Source organism: Mobula hypostoma, chromosome 1, assembly GCF_963921235.1.
Source record: "Mobula hypostoma chromosome 1, sMobHyp1.1, whole genome shotgun sequence".
NCBI classification, from domain to species: Eukaryota; Metazoa; Chordata; class Chondrichthyes; order Myliobatiformes; family Myliobatidae; genus Mobula; species Mobula hypostoma.
This window is the reverse complement of record NC_086097.1, coordinates 121444731-121460581: the sequence shown is the minus strand read 5'-3', so window position 1 is coordinate 121460581 and position 15851 is coordinate 121444731. Positions and strand designations below refer to the sequence as shown.

At 41.7% G+C, this 15851-nt stretch overlaps 1 protein-coding gene across 3 annotated transcripts in view; it reads right to left on the bottom strand.

Annotated features, from left to right (window-relative positions):
* Nucleotides 1-15851, bottom strand: part of rttn (rotatin) — a 270714-nt gene that overhangs the window by 229574 nt on the left and 25289 nt on the right. For all 3 annotated transcript variants that reach the window (XM_063055143.1, XM_063055124.1, XM_063055134.1), the window contains 3 exons: nt 14306-14396; nt 12107-12221; nt 6506-6656 (listed from right to left, as the gene is read on the bottom strand). In XM_063055143.1, coding sequence (XP_062911213.1) covers nt 6506-6656; nt 12107-12221; nt 14306-14396 — 357 coding nt within the window. The remainder of the gene's footprint in view (nt 1-6505; nt 6657-12106; nt 12222-14305; nt 14397-15851) is intronic.

Genomic DNA, 15851 nt, shown 5'->3' with positions numbered 1-15851 from the left:
GGTTCCCGCCTACAGACCACTGGTTAAACGAGTCAAACCAGTTTACAGGGAGATCTGGACCCAGCCAGAAGTTGCCACCTCAGCGGTGCAGGACTATTTCAAAAGGACAGACTGGAGCATATTTAGGGAGGTGGCTACCTATGATCATCATGTCAACATTGATGGATACGCAGGATCAGAGATTGGCTGCATTGAGAACGTTACCATGATTAAAGACTACACTGCCAGAGCAAACCAGAAACCATGGCCGACTGCAGAGGTTTGTGCATTGCTTAGGGATTGGGACGCTGCTTTCAGATTGGGGGTCAGAACAACTGTAAGGTCAGCAGGAGTCACACTCTCCCGTGTCATCAGGAAGACAAAGCGAGAAAACTTTGTGACACCACGTACACGTGGTGCATGTGACAATCGTAACAGATTACTAATCCACCCTGCGCATCGACAACACCTCCCTTCCTGATAGGCTGAATGCCTTCTACACATGACTGGACGCAATGAATGATGTGACATCAAGTAAAGCCCTTGCTACCCAAGGAATAGGCACCCCGTCTGGCTGTAGCCGAGGTGAGGTGGATCCTAGCAAAGGTAAGCCCACGCAAAGCTGCAAGGCCAGACAACACAACTGGTCAGGTGTTGAGGTATTGTACAGTCATCTAAGGGGTCTTAACGGACATCTTTAAAATCTCTTTGCAACAGTCCACTGTGCCTGCAGGCTTCAAAGCAGCCACCATATTCTGGTGTTCAGGAGAGTAAAGGTAACTGGCTTAAATAATTACTGCCCAGTGGCACTTAACTCAACAATCATGAAGTGCTTTGAGCGGCTGGTAACAGATTGTATAACATCCCATTTCCAACTACACTGGACCTTTCCCAGTTCATCTACCACTCAAAATGGATCATTGATGATGCTATAGACTTGGCCCTCCTGTGCCACCTAGAAACCGATGCCTGAAACACCAGGATGTCGTTCATCAACTTCAGCTTGGCGTTTAACATAATTATTCCTCTCTACTGCCCATTGAGCCGCTGGCATTTGATGCAGCAATGAAGGTCCTCCATCTCTGGTGGTATTCTGGGGCTTCCTTCTTCGTGTCAGTAGTTTGGTTTTCACTACTGTCAGTCATAAAAGCCCCAGCTGGAGCTTCAGGTATACCGTCGCAATCATATATAGAAGAATTCATCGCTGCTGTTTCTGTAATAATTTTGTCTTACCAGTCAGGGTTGCTAGCCTGCAGCTGAACTCCCAAACCTGGAAGACTGGTGGACCATTCTTACTCTGTCCTCTATGCTTTGACCTGTTTGGCATGAATGACCCTACTGAGGGCACAGCTCTCTGGGTCACTGAGACACTTAAGCCACCAAACCAGAACAAGGTTGTGATCCTCTTGGAGGAATCATCCATCAGACTGGATGAATTGCCTTTACTGGGACTCAACACCCCCCTTTGTGGAAAGACAGGAAGACCCAGTCAGTCATCTCGAACTCCATCACACTAAGAACGGGTGCCACCAGGGCTGTGCGCTCAGCCCGCTGCTGTTCACCCTTCTCACTCACAACTGTACTGCCAGATCCAGCTCAAACAACATCATCGAGTTCTACAGTGACTGGCTTCGTCAGCAACAATGATGAGTCGGCATATAGAAAAGAGGTGGACAGGCTTGTCAAATGGCGTGAGAAAAACCTGAATCTCAATGTGGACAAAACAAAAGAGACTACCGTGGACTTCAGGAAGGTGCATGTTGACCACTCTCCATTGCACATCAATGGCTCTGCCGTGGAGAGTGTGAGCAGCATGAAATTCCTTGGTGTGCCCATAACAGAAGATCGAACCTGAACCCACATCACCTCCTCATTAGTCTAGAAGGCACAGCAGTGTCTACATTTTCTGAGGACATTGAGGCATTCAAGGCTCCCCACCCACATTCTAACAATTTTCCACAGGAGCACCATTGGGAGTGTCCTGTCTGGCTGCACCATTGGGTGGTATGAAAGCTGCAGATATCGGACCACAAAACCCTACAAAGGGTTGTAAAAACTGCCAAGAAAATCATCAGGATTTCCCTCCCATTTGTGATATTTGCCGAGAGTGTAAAATATAACGGGCCCGAAGATGTTGAAGATCCCTACCACCCATACCACAATCTCTTTGACTTGCTATACTGTCAGGAAGGAGATACAGGAGCATCAGTACCAGTACTGCCAGCCTGGGTAACAGCTTGCTCCTCGGGCTGTGAGACTAAGCAAATACCTTGCCACTACCAAGGTCTCATCACTAGGACAGCAAGCTGTTTACTGTTTACCTGCTCTATGCACCTTGAATTGTATTTTATTAACTTATATCCGGTAATTTCTTTTCGTGTGCTGTATATTTTGTGAGTGCACCATGATCCAGAGGAAAGTTGTTTCATTTGATTGTATATATGTACAACCAGATGACAATACACTTGACTTTGATCTTGTGATCACAGCAAACTCTTCAGATGGCTAAATTGACACCCCTATCCTAAACACCCTCAAGCCTTTCTCCTACCTCGGTCAATCATGCAGAACGCCTCCATTATTTAATCAGGTATACTGAAGTCTCAGCACACCACAGAGGCCTACCTGCTTTTGATACAGAGCTGCAGACAGTTCAAAGGCTGGGTTCAGTTTTTAATTGTTTCTGAACCTAATACAATTGTAAATAACCTTTTAAAATGTAAAAATTTTAAATATTGACATATTTATTAATTTGTAAATATCTGTGTTTGAAAAGCCAGCAATACTGGCATGGAATGAATGATATCCAGGTAATTGCAAAGAGTTCATAAACTTGCACAGTATGTTGTTTTCCCCCAGCGCATACACCTTATTGTCATCTACAGTTTTTTTTAATTGTGTATTGCAATGTACTGCTGGAGCAAAAGAACATACATCATGACACATGTCAGTGATTCATTCCTGACTCTGGTTCCTCATCAGGATTGGAAAGAGAAGGTGAAAAAGCCAGAGTAAGGTGGTGGGGGAGAGGGGAAGGAGTGATGGGTGATTCCCTTTCTCGATAATTCATCGGGTCCATTTCCAACAGCTTCATTCCCTTTTTCAATATTACAGTCTCTATTTCTGAAGACAGCTTATCCACCGATGTCTATTACAAACCTATGGAGTCTCACAGCTACCTGGACTATGCCTCATCCCACCCTGCTACTTGTAAAAACGCCATCCCTTTCTCTCAATTCCTCCGTCTTTGCAGCATCTGCTCTCAGGATGAGGCTTTTCATTCTAGAACGAAGGAGATGTCCTCATTTTTCAAAAAAAGAGGCTTTCCTTTCTCCACAATCAACGTTGCCCTCAACCGCATCGCTTCCATTTCATGCATGTCTGCTCTTACCCCATCCTCCCGCCACTGTACCAGGGATAGGGTTCCTCTTGCCCTCACCTACCACCCCACCAGACTCTTCGTCCAGCACATAATTATCCAAAATTTTCGCCATCTCCAACAGGATCTCACCACCAAACATATCTTTCCCTCCCCACCCCCTCACTTTCCGCCTCCCTCAGGGATCACCCCCCATGCAACTCCCCTGTCCATTCGTCCCTCCCTACTGACCTTCTTCCTGGCACTTATCCTTGCAAGCAGAGCAAGTGCCACACCTCCTCCCTCACTACCATTCAGGCGACACTTCACCTGCGAGTCTGTTGGGGGTCATTTACTGTGTTCGGTGCTCCCGGTGTGGCTTCCTGTATATCAGTACACCTTATATTCTGTTTGGGTAGCCTCCAACCTGATGGCATGAATATCGATTTCTCAAACTTCCGGTAATGCCCCCCCCCCCACCCCAACCATTTGCCATCCCCTTTTCTCTCTCTCATCTTATCTCTTCGCCCGCCCATCACCTCCCTCTGGTGGTCCTCCCCCATTTTTCTTTATTCTATGGCTTTCTGTCTCTTTCACCAATCAACTTGCCAGCTCTTTACTTCATCCATCCCCCTCCAGGTTTCACCTAGCACCTGGTGTTTCTCTCTCCCCTTCCCCCACCTTTTAAATCTACTCCTCAGCTTTTTTTCCTCCAGTCCTGCCAAAGGGTTTCGGCTCAAAACGTCGACTGTACCTTTTTTCCCCATAGATGCTGCCTGGCCTGCTGAGTTCCTCCAGCATTTTGTGTGTGTTGCTCGGATTTCCAATATTTGCAGATTTTCTCTTGTTTGTGGGGTGATAGGTGAAGCCAGGTGCAGGGCAAGATGGGGGAGGTGGGTGAGGGGTGATGAAGTAAGAAGCTGGAAGATGATAGGTGGAAGAGATAAAGGGCAGCAGAAGGAGGAATTTGGATGACAGGAGACCACGGAAGAAGGGGAAGTAGAAGGGGCACCAGAGGGCAATGTCATGTCATCCCCCTTCCTGTCCAGTCCTGATGAAACGTTAACTATTTATTCCTCTCCATAGATGCTGCCATGCCTGCTAATTTCCTCCAGCATTTTGTGTGTGTTACTTTGGATTTCCAGCATCTATAGAATTTCGTGTTTGGTATTATTTCAGTGAAATTTTATTGGATTTCTGGTCTCCAGTGCCTCAGCAGTCTTTGTTGAGATAAGAATATAAAAAATTTAATACAGAGAATAATAACATCATTCTTGGTGATTCTAATTAACCATAATTACTCGAGACCAAATGAGAACAAAGCAAAGGACCATTTTCTGCGTTGAATAATTCTGTAACTTCTACTACTAGAATAAATGAAGAAAAGAGGTTTTTAAACAATGAACATTTCCAAAAAGAAATTACTTCATGTGCTTAGAAGGCAGATGTTGTATTGGTGAACAATGAAATAGGTCAAACAGACAATGAGGAAAACTCAAGTTTAGCAGTGAGTGCAGAAAAAAATTACTCATACAGAAATGGCTATGTCTCACTGCAGTTAATGACTTAAGAGTCACTGTCAAACTTTGCAATTAAATTACTCTGGCATTTGGTGAGCGACAACACCGCCTACATGGAGAGCAAAAACATACTATAGATGGAGCATTTGCGCATTTTCTGCTTCACGCTGTGATGTGATGCAACTCTGAATGCCTACATTAATTAACTTTGAATGGGGTGAGTCAGTGAGGTAGACAGCATTAATGAATTTTAAATATATATTTCTTTCATCACGTCTGTCACAGAGCTCCTGTACTTTAAGTGGCCACTGAGTGTACGTTCGTGGCCTTCTGCTGTTATAGCCCAAACACTTCAATGTTCAACATGTTATGTGTCCAGAGATGCTCTCCGCACACCACCGTTGTAATGTTTGGTTATTTGAATTACTGTCGTTTTCCTGTTGGCTTGAACTTGTCTGGCAATTCTCCTCTGACCTCTCTCATTTATAAGGCATTTTCACCCACAGAACTGCCGCTCACTGGATGTTTTTTGTTTCTCACACCATTCTTTGTGAACTCCAGAGTCGTCTGATATAATCCCAGGAAATCAGCAGTTTCTGAGATGCTCCAACTACCCTTCACCAGCAATCATTCCACGGACAAAGCCACTTACATCAAACTTCTTCCTCCCATTCTAATGTTTAGACTGAACAACAACTGAATCTCTTGATCATGTCTGCGTGCTTTTATGCATTGAGTTGCTGCCACACGATTAGCTGATTAGATATTTGCATTAACGAGCTGGTGTACCAAATAAAGTGGCCAGTGGATGTGAATTCCAATGCCAACACCTTTCAGCATTTGAATCACAGACAGACCAAATATGATCGTAATTTTAAAGCCATTAAGTAAAAGATTACAGTGGTAATTTTGACAAACTTTCTCCAACAAAATTCAGCTTCAAGCCAGTCTCTTGGCATTCTCTCACCGATCAACAGCTCTTCTTCCTCCCCCTTTTCTATTGGTCAACTGGCAACAACATCTTTCCCAAAGAGAGCCATTCTCAAAATGAATCTCAGTGCTCAGGGAAAAGTATGCAAAAATTTAAGTTGAAAACTTTCGAGGAGTTCTGGACAACACGTAGACTACCTTCCCTCTTTTCACTGGAAACATACTTGGGCTGAGCAGACCATGGGGACTGGATTCACAATGAGGCGCAAGAGGCTTAGATAAAATCTGAGGAAGAATTTTTTCACCCAAAGGACAATTGCAAATCTGGAATACACTGCCTGAGGAAATGGTGAAGGCAGGTACTCCCACAACATTAAAGAGGCATCCGGATGAGCACCTGAATCACCAAGGCACATTAGGCTATGGGTAAGTGCTGGTAAATGTGATCAGTATCAATAGGTACGCTAAGTTCAAAACAGACATAATGGCCAAAGGACCTGTTTCTATGTCGTGAAACACAATAATTTGCTCGTGTTCAAAGAGAAAAACGGTGTGTGCTATAAATCTGAAACTAAAATACAAAATGCTGGAAATATGCGGCAAGTCACAAAAGCTCTTTGGCATGAAACATTAACCTTGTCACTCTGTCCATTCATTTTGCCACACCTGCCCAGTACTTCCATCAATTTCTGATTTAAAACAAGCCTACTCATCTTACCTTGCTTTATGGAGAAGAAGCTGGGATCCCTGTGGAAGTTCAGTCGACTCTGTAGATAGCTGCAGAGTTGAGTCAGGCAGCCTATAGCAAGTATTGCTAAATATTGTTTTCCATCGCGTTCAAATGCTAACTTCATCAACAAAAGAAGATTCTGAAATATTAAAAACAGTTTAAACAATTATGATCACATTAAAAATCAAAAATAAACTCCCACAAATATAAGTAAATACAGAGGATTGCAGTTTATTGGGACACACCAGTACATTTTAGCCCAATTAAGCGCTTCCTCAATTAGCCGAAGTTTCATGTTAAAAAGATAGTGAAAAAAGACAAACTACCATTTAACTGAGTAACAAATTACGTATTTAAATGAAATACAGAACAAATTGGAAAAAATGTCTTTTTTACTTTTTTTACACCTATTTTTCACCTTAAATATGTTTCTGGGACTATCAGAGCCTGCAATTGACAGTTTGGAGATTATTTGAGTGATCTGGCACTTTGCTGCCTGCGAAAAGATTCCAGGAAGTGAGTGCGTACTCAGACAGCCTCAATGTGAAGAAACTTCTAGACGAGGCCGAAGCCAATGTTCGACTCCATTTCGCCAGTTAAAGCACCTATTAATCACTGATTAAAGTGTCGAGGAAGATTGAGACATCAAGGCAGATGCAGCATCGTGCATTTGATTGCTGCCGGAGAAGAGATTTGAGTGGCCTATCGCTGTGTGGCTCACTGTGGCAAGCAGGTAGGCCTCTTTGCCTTGTGTGGTGTCCCTCTCTTTTGGTGAATGTCAATGATATCGCAGGATGGTATCGGGGTTCTGCTTTTATGGATTGGACTATTGTATTTATGGACTGTGGACTATTTTCATACTTGGGGTTTTTAATATTCTGTACTTTTGATCATCTGTTCCTTTTACATTTTGTTGTGCTAGGGGAGGGTGCTTGGGGGTTGATGTTCTGTTGTGTTCTGTTAGTGTTTCTGTGCAGAAGAAGGGTTGTTTTTTGTGGGTTGATGTTCCTGTTTTGTGGGGGGGGAGGAGGGTTTTGGGGGTTGATGATCGGGATGCCGTTTGGTGGGGGGGAGAGTGGGTTTGATGTTTCTCTATTAACAACATGGTGTTCTTTGTTTCATGGCTATCTGGAGAAGACAAATTTCAGAGTTGTATATGGATACATGCTTTGATAATAAATGAACCTTTGAATCTTTGAACTAATACAGAACTATAAGACTGTGTATGCAGTGTACACTGCCATGTTCTTTTGATTGACTGTAAAAAACAAAATCAGTGCAAACACCTAGTGCAGATAATGCCTTCCTGCATGAAATAATGTCATAATCCAAGCATATGCAACTCATGTTATTTAAAAAACTGTTCATTCTTAGCACAGTGTGCTAACAACCACACAAGTGCACCCAACTGCCGCTAGTTAGAAACTGTTCAGCAGCAGTCTCCTGTCCTAATTAAGCAACACAGGGTCCCAAATAAAAGGAGGAAACCCTGGCTATTTTCTCAATTAATTTTTGTTCTTTAAGAGTTGTCCCAAATAAGCGGCTACTCTGATTAAACAACAGCCCGATTATCCAGAGTCCACTGAATAAAAAACATAGAGTGGACACCAGTTCACTGGTCCAGATGACACAACACTGCTTAGAGCAAACAGTTTTTAAATAGCTGCAATTGCATGTGTTTGTGTTCAAAAAGCAATGATTTTCATCACTGATAGTTGGCGAGAAAAATAGCAGTAAGATAATTTGGAACTGTTCAGCTCACTACGGGTTCCAAGCTTGGAAATGCCAGAAATGGCCAGGAATGTAAATGGAACGATTTCACTACTTCAGCAAGTTAGGAACTACAAATAAATTGAAGGTATCGACAACCATCTTGAATGTTACAATGAAAATGGAGATTTGGAGGATGCAATCACTGGAAGCATTTTATGAATGTAGTCCATTACCTGCATTAGGTATCTGCACTAATTTTGTTCATTTATAGTCAATGAAAAGAACACAGCAACGTGTTGGTTTTTCATCATACCTAATGATGATGGGGAAACATGTGTGGGAGTGTTTTTAAAGTGGAAAAGCCGTTGCATTGGGACAGTTCCACTCTCTCGACCTCAGAAATCCAAGTCCAATGGCACGAGCAGTCGTCACAAACTGGGGTCTTCCTTGGTTGCTATGACTTCTTCTGTGCCTTATGATATCCTTCCTTCTTAATGAAGTATTGCAGAACTGCCGTCAGATCTCACTGTTGATCTCATCCACCAGATCTACCGATGACTTCACAGACATGTCCCTATTTCATTAGATATGAGGCCCGCCGACTTCCAACACTTGGTTTCGCCCACCTGTCAAAGTGGTGTACCAGGGTATGGCTTGGAGCCACAGGTGAGAGCTGAATGTCATGTAGAGACCAAAGTGAGTGAGCTACCCCTCCCTGAACACCTCATAGAGCATACACTGGATGAATTCCTCCATCGATAACTGTTAGCAACTAATACACACACTTTAATAGTACTATAGTAACATCGGCACTGCTCTAATTTGTTCTGTGATTCATTTAAATACCTAATTTGTCACTCAGTTAAATGGTAGTTTCTCTTTTTCAGTCCTTTTTAACTATTTCTATGAAACTTCTGTGAATTTCGACAGCTGCTTAATTGGGCCAAAATGTATTGGTCCTGATCTGTCCCTATTAACCAGAATCCACTATACAGTTTGATTCTCCACCTGAGCCAACATACTCAATTACAGTGACAATAAGGATACCACAAATGCCTCAGTACCCAGACAAGGAAAGGCTCAAATGAGAATAATCAAAATGCCATCTAGAAACCCTAAAATAATGTAAAAAATAGTAACTAAATTGCTTTATTGATTACAAAAATAAGCACTCTGTGGGTAAGCAAAGATTAAGTTTAAAAAGTATGACAAACTTGCTGTCAAGTAACTGAATTAGTGAATTTAGCATTGTATTGTTCAGGAAACAGCTTATCAAAACACCTTTGTATGCAGTGTTAATAAATAGTATTAGAATGGTTCACGAAGGCACAAAGAATAAACGTTGGTCAAATTTGCTTCTAAAACACAAGACACAAAGCTTTAGGATCTTACATTATTAACATGAGATTGTCACAAAATATTTTAGTTTGGAAAAGTGGCTGCCCTGCTGTTCACTAGAGGCAAGACTTCCCATGATAGGAAGTAATTATGCACACAATAATAGAAAGAGTAACAAATCTACCAAGAACAAAAAAGAATAGAATTGCTAAGAAAAGGAAGCTAGTCCAAAAATGGAATACATTATTTGAAAAGTAATGTTAAGGAATTATATAATGAAGATAAGAGATATCACGTAGACATTAGCTCCACATTCTATTTTAAAAAGTTTCTAACAGTTTTATAATTTAACTTGACATGTAAAGGAATGAGGAGCATAAAGTGAGGAAGAATCAAATACAACTTGATATTCAGTCCTAAGAATGCCAGAGCACTGCACAATCTTCTGCAGAATTGGAGCTTAATCACTATGTATTTCAGTGTAAGACAGTGTCTAACTGAACAATACAGTACTCTCCAAACGCAGACTTGGGAAAAAGCAGTCAGAATATGTTACTTAAGATGAAGAGATAACTCTAGTACCAACAGTTTGTCTAATCTGGTTTACTGAAAGCGAGCTTGCCTGGATTGTATGTGTATAATACAGCATTATAACTGCGTAATTGGATTTTATACTCTCTCCTCACTCAGATGACCTCCATTACAATTTTAAATGAATGAGGCATGATCATTTTAATTCATTTCGTTCTAAATCATCATTAGAGCTGACAAACATTCATGACCCAGGTTTAAGTGTATCTAAAATCGTTGATCTTTGTTTGGGTCACTGCCCCATCTCAGCCTTACCAGAATCCAACATTAATTTCTGTGACACTTAATTTAATCATATTTTCTCAATTAATGGCAATTTCTAAGCAAAGTTCTTCATAAAGATCGTTATTTAAAAGGTTTTCATCAGTACAGCATTTTGATGTATGAAAGATTCATATTGTTAGTATTGTGTATTTGCCATCTCTTAAGTTTAGGGAATTGTGGGCACACTATGTTTGTTTGTTTGTTTATTTATTTATTTATTGAGACACAACGCTGTATAGGCCCTTCCACCCTTCAAGCCATATCACTCAGCAATCTCCCATTTAATCCTAGCCTAATCAAGGGACAATTTGCAATGAACAATTAATCTACCAACCGGTACGTCTTTGGCGCCAGAAGCACGGCAATACCTGCAGGCTGCCCCAGTACAATCCTGTGCTGGTCATTGACACAAAATGACGCATATCACTGTACATTTCAATGTTTCAATGTACATGTGATAAATAAAGCTATTCTTTTAATATTTATCTTTAATCTTCAACATACCTCTCCACTTTTTAACCACTCCTCTGGAATGGCAAAGAAGTGGAAATGGAAGCAGTTCATGATGGCGATAAAATTTGCAATTCATTCAAAATTAAAGCAGCATTTAAGTTGGAAATCTGATGAAAAGCCATTGACCTGAAACTATCACTTCTCCATAATTCTGGTCTGTTGCAATTTTCCTTTTTTTTGTTTCTATTATTAATAGATTTCCTTTGCCTCCTCAATAAATTGAATACCATACCAAAAAAGCCAATTTATTCCATAGAGTCAGAGCACAACATCACAGAAAGAGGCCATCTGGCCCATCTAGTCCATGCCGAACTATTATTCTGCTTGGTCCCATCAGTCGCACCTGATATGCTTGCGAAGTTAAAGAATTTATCTGAAGGAAGATGATGCGATGGCTTCTCTAAATTCCCCAACAGCAGCCAAGATGGGAATTGACATAGTAACCCATGCAAAAACAGGTCTTAGATTCCCAGTTTGAATAGTCAAAGTTAATTAATCAATGTTCATGCCATCAGGTTGCAGGCTACCCAAACGGAATACAAGGTGTTGTTCCTCCAACCTAAGTATGGCCTTATCCCAACAGTGGTGGAGGCCATGGATGGACGTATTGGAATGGGAATGGTAAGAGGAATTAAAATGGGTGGGCACTGAGAGATCCCGCTTGTTCCGGCAGACGGAGTGTAGATGCTCGGCGAAGCAGTCTCCCAATCTACATTGGGTCTCACCGACAGACAAGAGACCACACCGGGAGCACCGAACACACTGTATGACCCCAACAGACTCACAACAGGTGAAGTACTGCCTCACCTGGAAGGACTGTTTGGAGCACTGAATGGTAGTGAGGGAGAAGGTGTAGGGGCAGATGTAGCACTTGTTCCGCTTGCAAGGGTAAGTGCCAGGAGGGACGGATGGACAAGGGAGGCACATAGGGAGCGATCCCTGCAGAAAGCAGAAAGTGGGGGGGGGGGGGGGGAACGGACCATTCCCAATTGTCAACTTAATGAGTTGACATCATAATTACAGTAGAACACAAATTATCCTTTCAAACATGTTCCATAGACATGGCCTTCTTTCACGGTCAGTTCGTAAACTCTGAAATTGGTAAGATGTTATTCTACCATGTGCTTAAAGAATATTCAACTTAATGAAAATGAATTGTGTCTTTTGCACCTGAACAATCTTTGGCCGCTGAAGGAAGATCTCAGCTGGAAAATCCTGCATGATGACATCTTGTAAAAGCTCGCAGGTATTGCGAACTAAAGTATGATTAGTACTGGTCAAGGAGCTGTTCAACAAAAGAAATACAGATTAGGTATGTTCAATTTTTTCCACATTACATATTCAAGAATATATTTCGCAGTGCCTCCAACACTATCAAAAACTCCTGACATCCTTCCTGCAATCTTCATGACCTCCTGCCATCAGGCAGAAGGTTCAGCATAATAAGAAACAGAACTTTCAGGCTGGATAACAGTTTCTTGCCCCAAGCTGTTAGATTTCTTAGCACCATGCAGCCACCCAGCACACATGCACATTCTGTCTGAATGCACTGCAGTCACAACACCCACCCCACCTCCCTCATCCACACACTCCCCAACTCACAGACACACTCTATTCCTGCACTGGTCACTCTTCATCTTTCTTTGTTGCTGCTTCATATATTTATACTACTGTTTGTATCATTTCCCTCAGGATCAATAAAGTATGACTATGACTGCTACTACTATTATAATAGTGCAGATAACATCATGCTACCTTACATAAGCACCTTATGGCAACCTGCCCATCTTCAGGCCATGTCACGCAGGGACTTCTGCTAATACTAACTGGTGATTGTATGTTTTGGATCATTACTGTATGTGCTGTGTCTGACTATATATACTGTGTTTTGTAACTCAGTCCCAGAGGAATAATGTTTCACTTAGGAAAAATGTGTATGGTTGAATGAGAATAAACTCGAACTTGAAGATTTGAATGGGTGCTGCTAGAAAACAGTGAGACAGCCATATTGTGTGAAGCTCAGATCCTTGTAGAAATCTATTTCTTTGGGTTAGTAGAAAGCCAAATAAATTGGCAATTGTAATGATTTCTGTGCATTACAACTTATGCATGTGGCCCCAAAATGAGAATCTTTCATATTTTAATAAGCATATAAAGCATTACCCCTCAGTCAGGTTTTCTTGGGTATAGAAAATGTCTATATATTTTTGTTTAATTCTTTTTGCTAATTCTTTGCTCCATTGTTGGTTTTAATGACCCTTACCAACAATTCATACTTATTGAGAAAACGCTGCCACACCATTTACTCCCTAATTTGGTCACTGTATTCTGCATCAGTTGAGTTCATCAGGAATTGATAATCTAATGAAAATAGAAAATGCTGGAAACACTCAGCAGATTTGATAATCTAACAATGAATTTAAATCAAAATGTGCACTCTTATGGACCTTTTAGCTTCTAGAAGACATTTTCAAAAATGCGGGAAATTGGATTTCCATTATATCACAATGCTGAATTATTTACCGAGAACACGCTGCATTATATCTTTGGTGACAGTCAGAATCACTAATATACTTAAAGGATTTGCTGTAAATCCTTAAATAATGTGCATACCCATGGGTTCCAGCTGAATCAACTGCTTGAAAGGTACTAATAGGTAATCACACAATATCTATTTAATATCTTCTCCCAAACACACCATTGTTTCTCCGATATTATTTGTATCACCAATGAAAGGCATGATAAAAGGTATAGATCAAATGGACAGCCATTGCCTTCTTCCCAGGGCTGAAATGGCTAATACAAGGTGGTATTAAGGTGATTTGAAGAAAGTATGGGGGAGGGATAGCCGGCCAGTGGTGTAGTGGCTTCAGCACCAAACTTCGAGGTGAATGGTCCTGAGTTCAAATCCAGCCACCTCCTTGCATGCTTAGTCCAGCGCGGATGGAAAGTGCTCAGCTAGCAACTCGGCCTTATCTAAAAAACAGACAATACTAAAGAAACAGCAAGGTTACCCCCCGATGCACCACAAGTCACGGACAGGAACAGCAGCAACTGGGGGTGGTGGGGGGAGATTCTGTATCAATACCCATACATATATACATATAGAGAGAGAGATAGACACACACACACGCGTGGTGGGTGAGTGGAAAGTCTTGCCAGGAGAGTGGTAGAGGCAGATAAATTAAGGGTATTTAACAGACTCTTAGATAGCACATAGATGACAGAAACATGGAGTGTTATGTCAGAGGGAAGAGTTAGATTGATCCTAGAGTAGGTTAAAAAGTCAGCACAACATCATGGGTTGAAAGGCCTGTACTCTGCAGTAACGTTCTGTGTTCTATGAACTTAAAATCTGGTAAGACCTACCTCTCATTCGATAGAAGAACATGCCTGTCTGTCATAGTCAGCGTTAACCAGGGGAAGGTGGAATACTTCAGACATTTCACTGTATCATTAACTAAAAACAGAGAATAAAATTAAACTACTGGGAAAAAATAGTATCATAAAGTTAGCATATCTTCAGCCGAGACTAATAACACACTGAATGCCACGTGCGATGCTTACAGTGGAAGTGAGCCACAGCACACCATCTTTTTTCATCCAATCCCACAATAAAAGCACGCATTAGCTCTGCAGAAAAGGTGAACTGCCCACATATTGGTGAAATTAACCACTGGGAAGCAATGTTCTTCCTCCTGCTTGCCCTTTGTCAAATATCAGTGTTAACAAAAAGGATGTTACTACCCTCTGCCCATTCCACACTAACAGGGAAGCTACAAGTCCTGATACCACCAGATATTATGGTCAAGCAAGAATGTGTCATTACAGTGTAAACACAAGTCCTGATGTAGGATCTCAGGCCGAAACATCAACTGTTTATTTCTCTCCATAGGCACTGCCTGACCTGCTGAATTTGTCCAGCATTTTGTGTGTGTTATTGTCATTACAGCAACACTCTTCACAATCCTACCCTAATACTGCACCTCCTCTGCAGCAACATCCCCACTGGAACCTAATCTACGGAGTGTTTAGGAGATTGTCATTTGTTATTCAGGACCTTTGTTATTTCTACTCCTAGGATCACTCCCATCTCAATTGGTTGTCATGAAACAGCATGCAGATGACTCTTGCATGTATATGCCCAAAGATTTAACTCTAAAGCATTTCAACAATAAGATACAAGAGCATAATAGCGTAATGGTTAGTGTAATGCTATGACCATGCCAGTAACCCGGATTCATTTTCCACCATTGTCTCTAAGTTTCTACATTCTCCCCATGACTGTGTGAGGTTCCGACAGGTGTTCAGGTTTTCTCCCACTTTCCAAAGACATTATAGGTTTGTAGACTAATTGGTCACACAGGTGTAATTGGGTGGTGCAGACTTGTTACTGCGTTGTATCTCTAAATAAATAAGAGGATGGGCCTTAAACTATAGATCTAAGCACAGAAACATTCTTTGCCTTCCAAATCTTGCCACAAATCACTGTCCCTTAACCAGGATCCAACATAAGCCTCTGGTTTACATGGATCATTTCCCATTTCTTGGGAGCAGTGCTCAGCAAGGACAAGCAATAAAATCCATCCCAACCTTCAGCGTATCAACAGCCACCCGAGGAAAGGGGTGCTTGACGACCCAGTGACAACTTCACGGTCTAACAATCGGGATTCCCATTCTCTTGTGCACAGACATGTGGATGAATAGAGACTGTTCAAAGCAATACTGTCCAATACTAATGATCAGTGATAACATCTCTTCCTTGCTGGCAAATAACATAGATGGTAAAGATCAAAGTTGCTGGTGAACGCAGCAGGCCAGGCAGCATCTCTAGGAAGAGGTACAGTCGACGTTTCAGGCCGAGACCCTTCGTCAGGACTAACTGAAGGAAGAGTTAGTAAGAGATTTGAAAGGT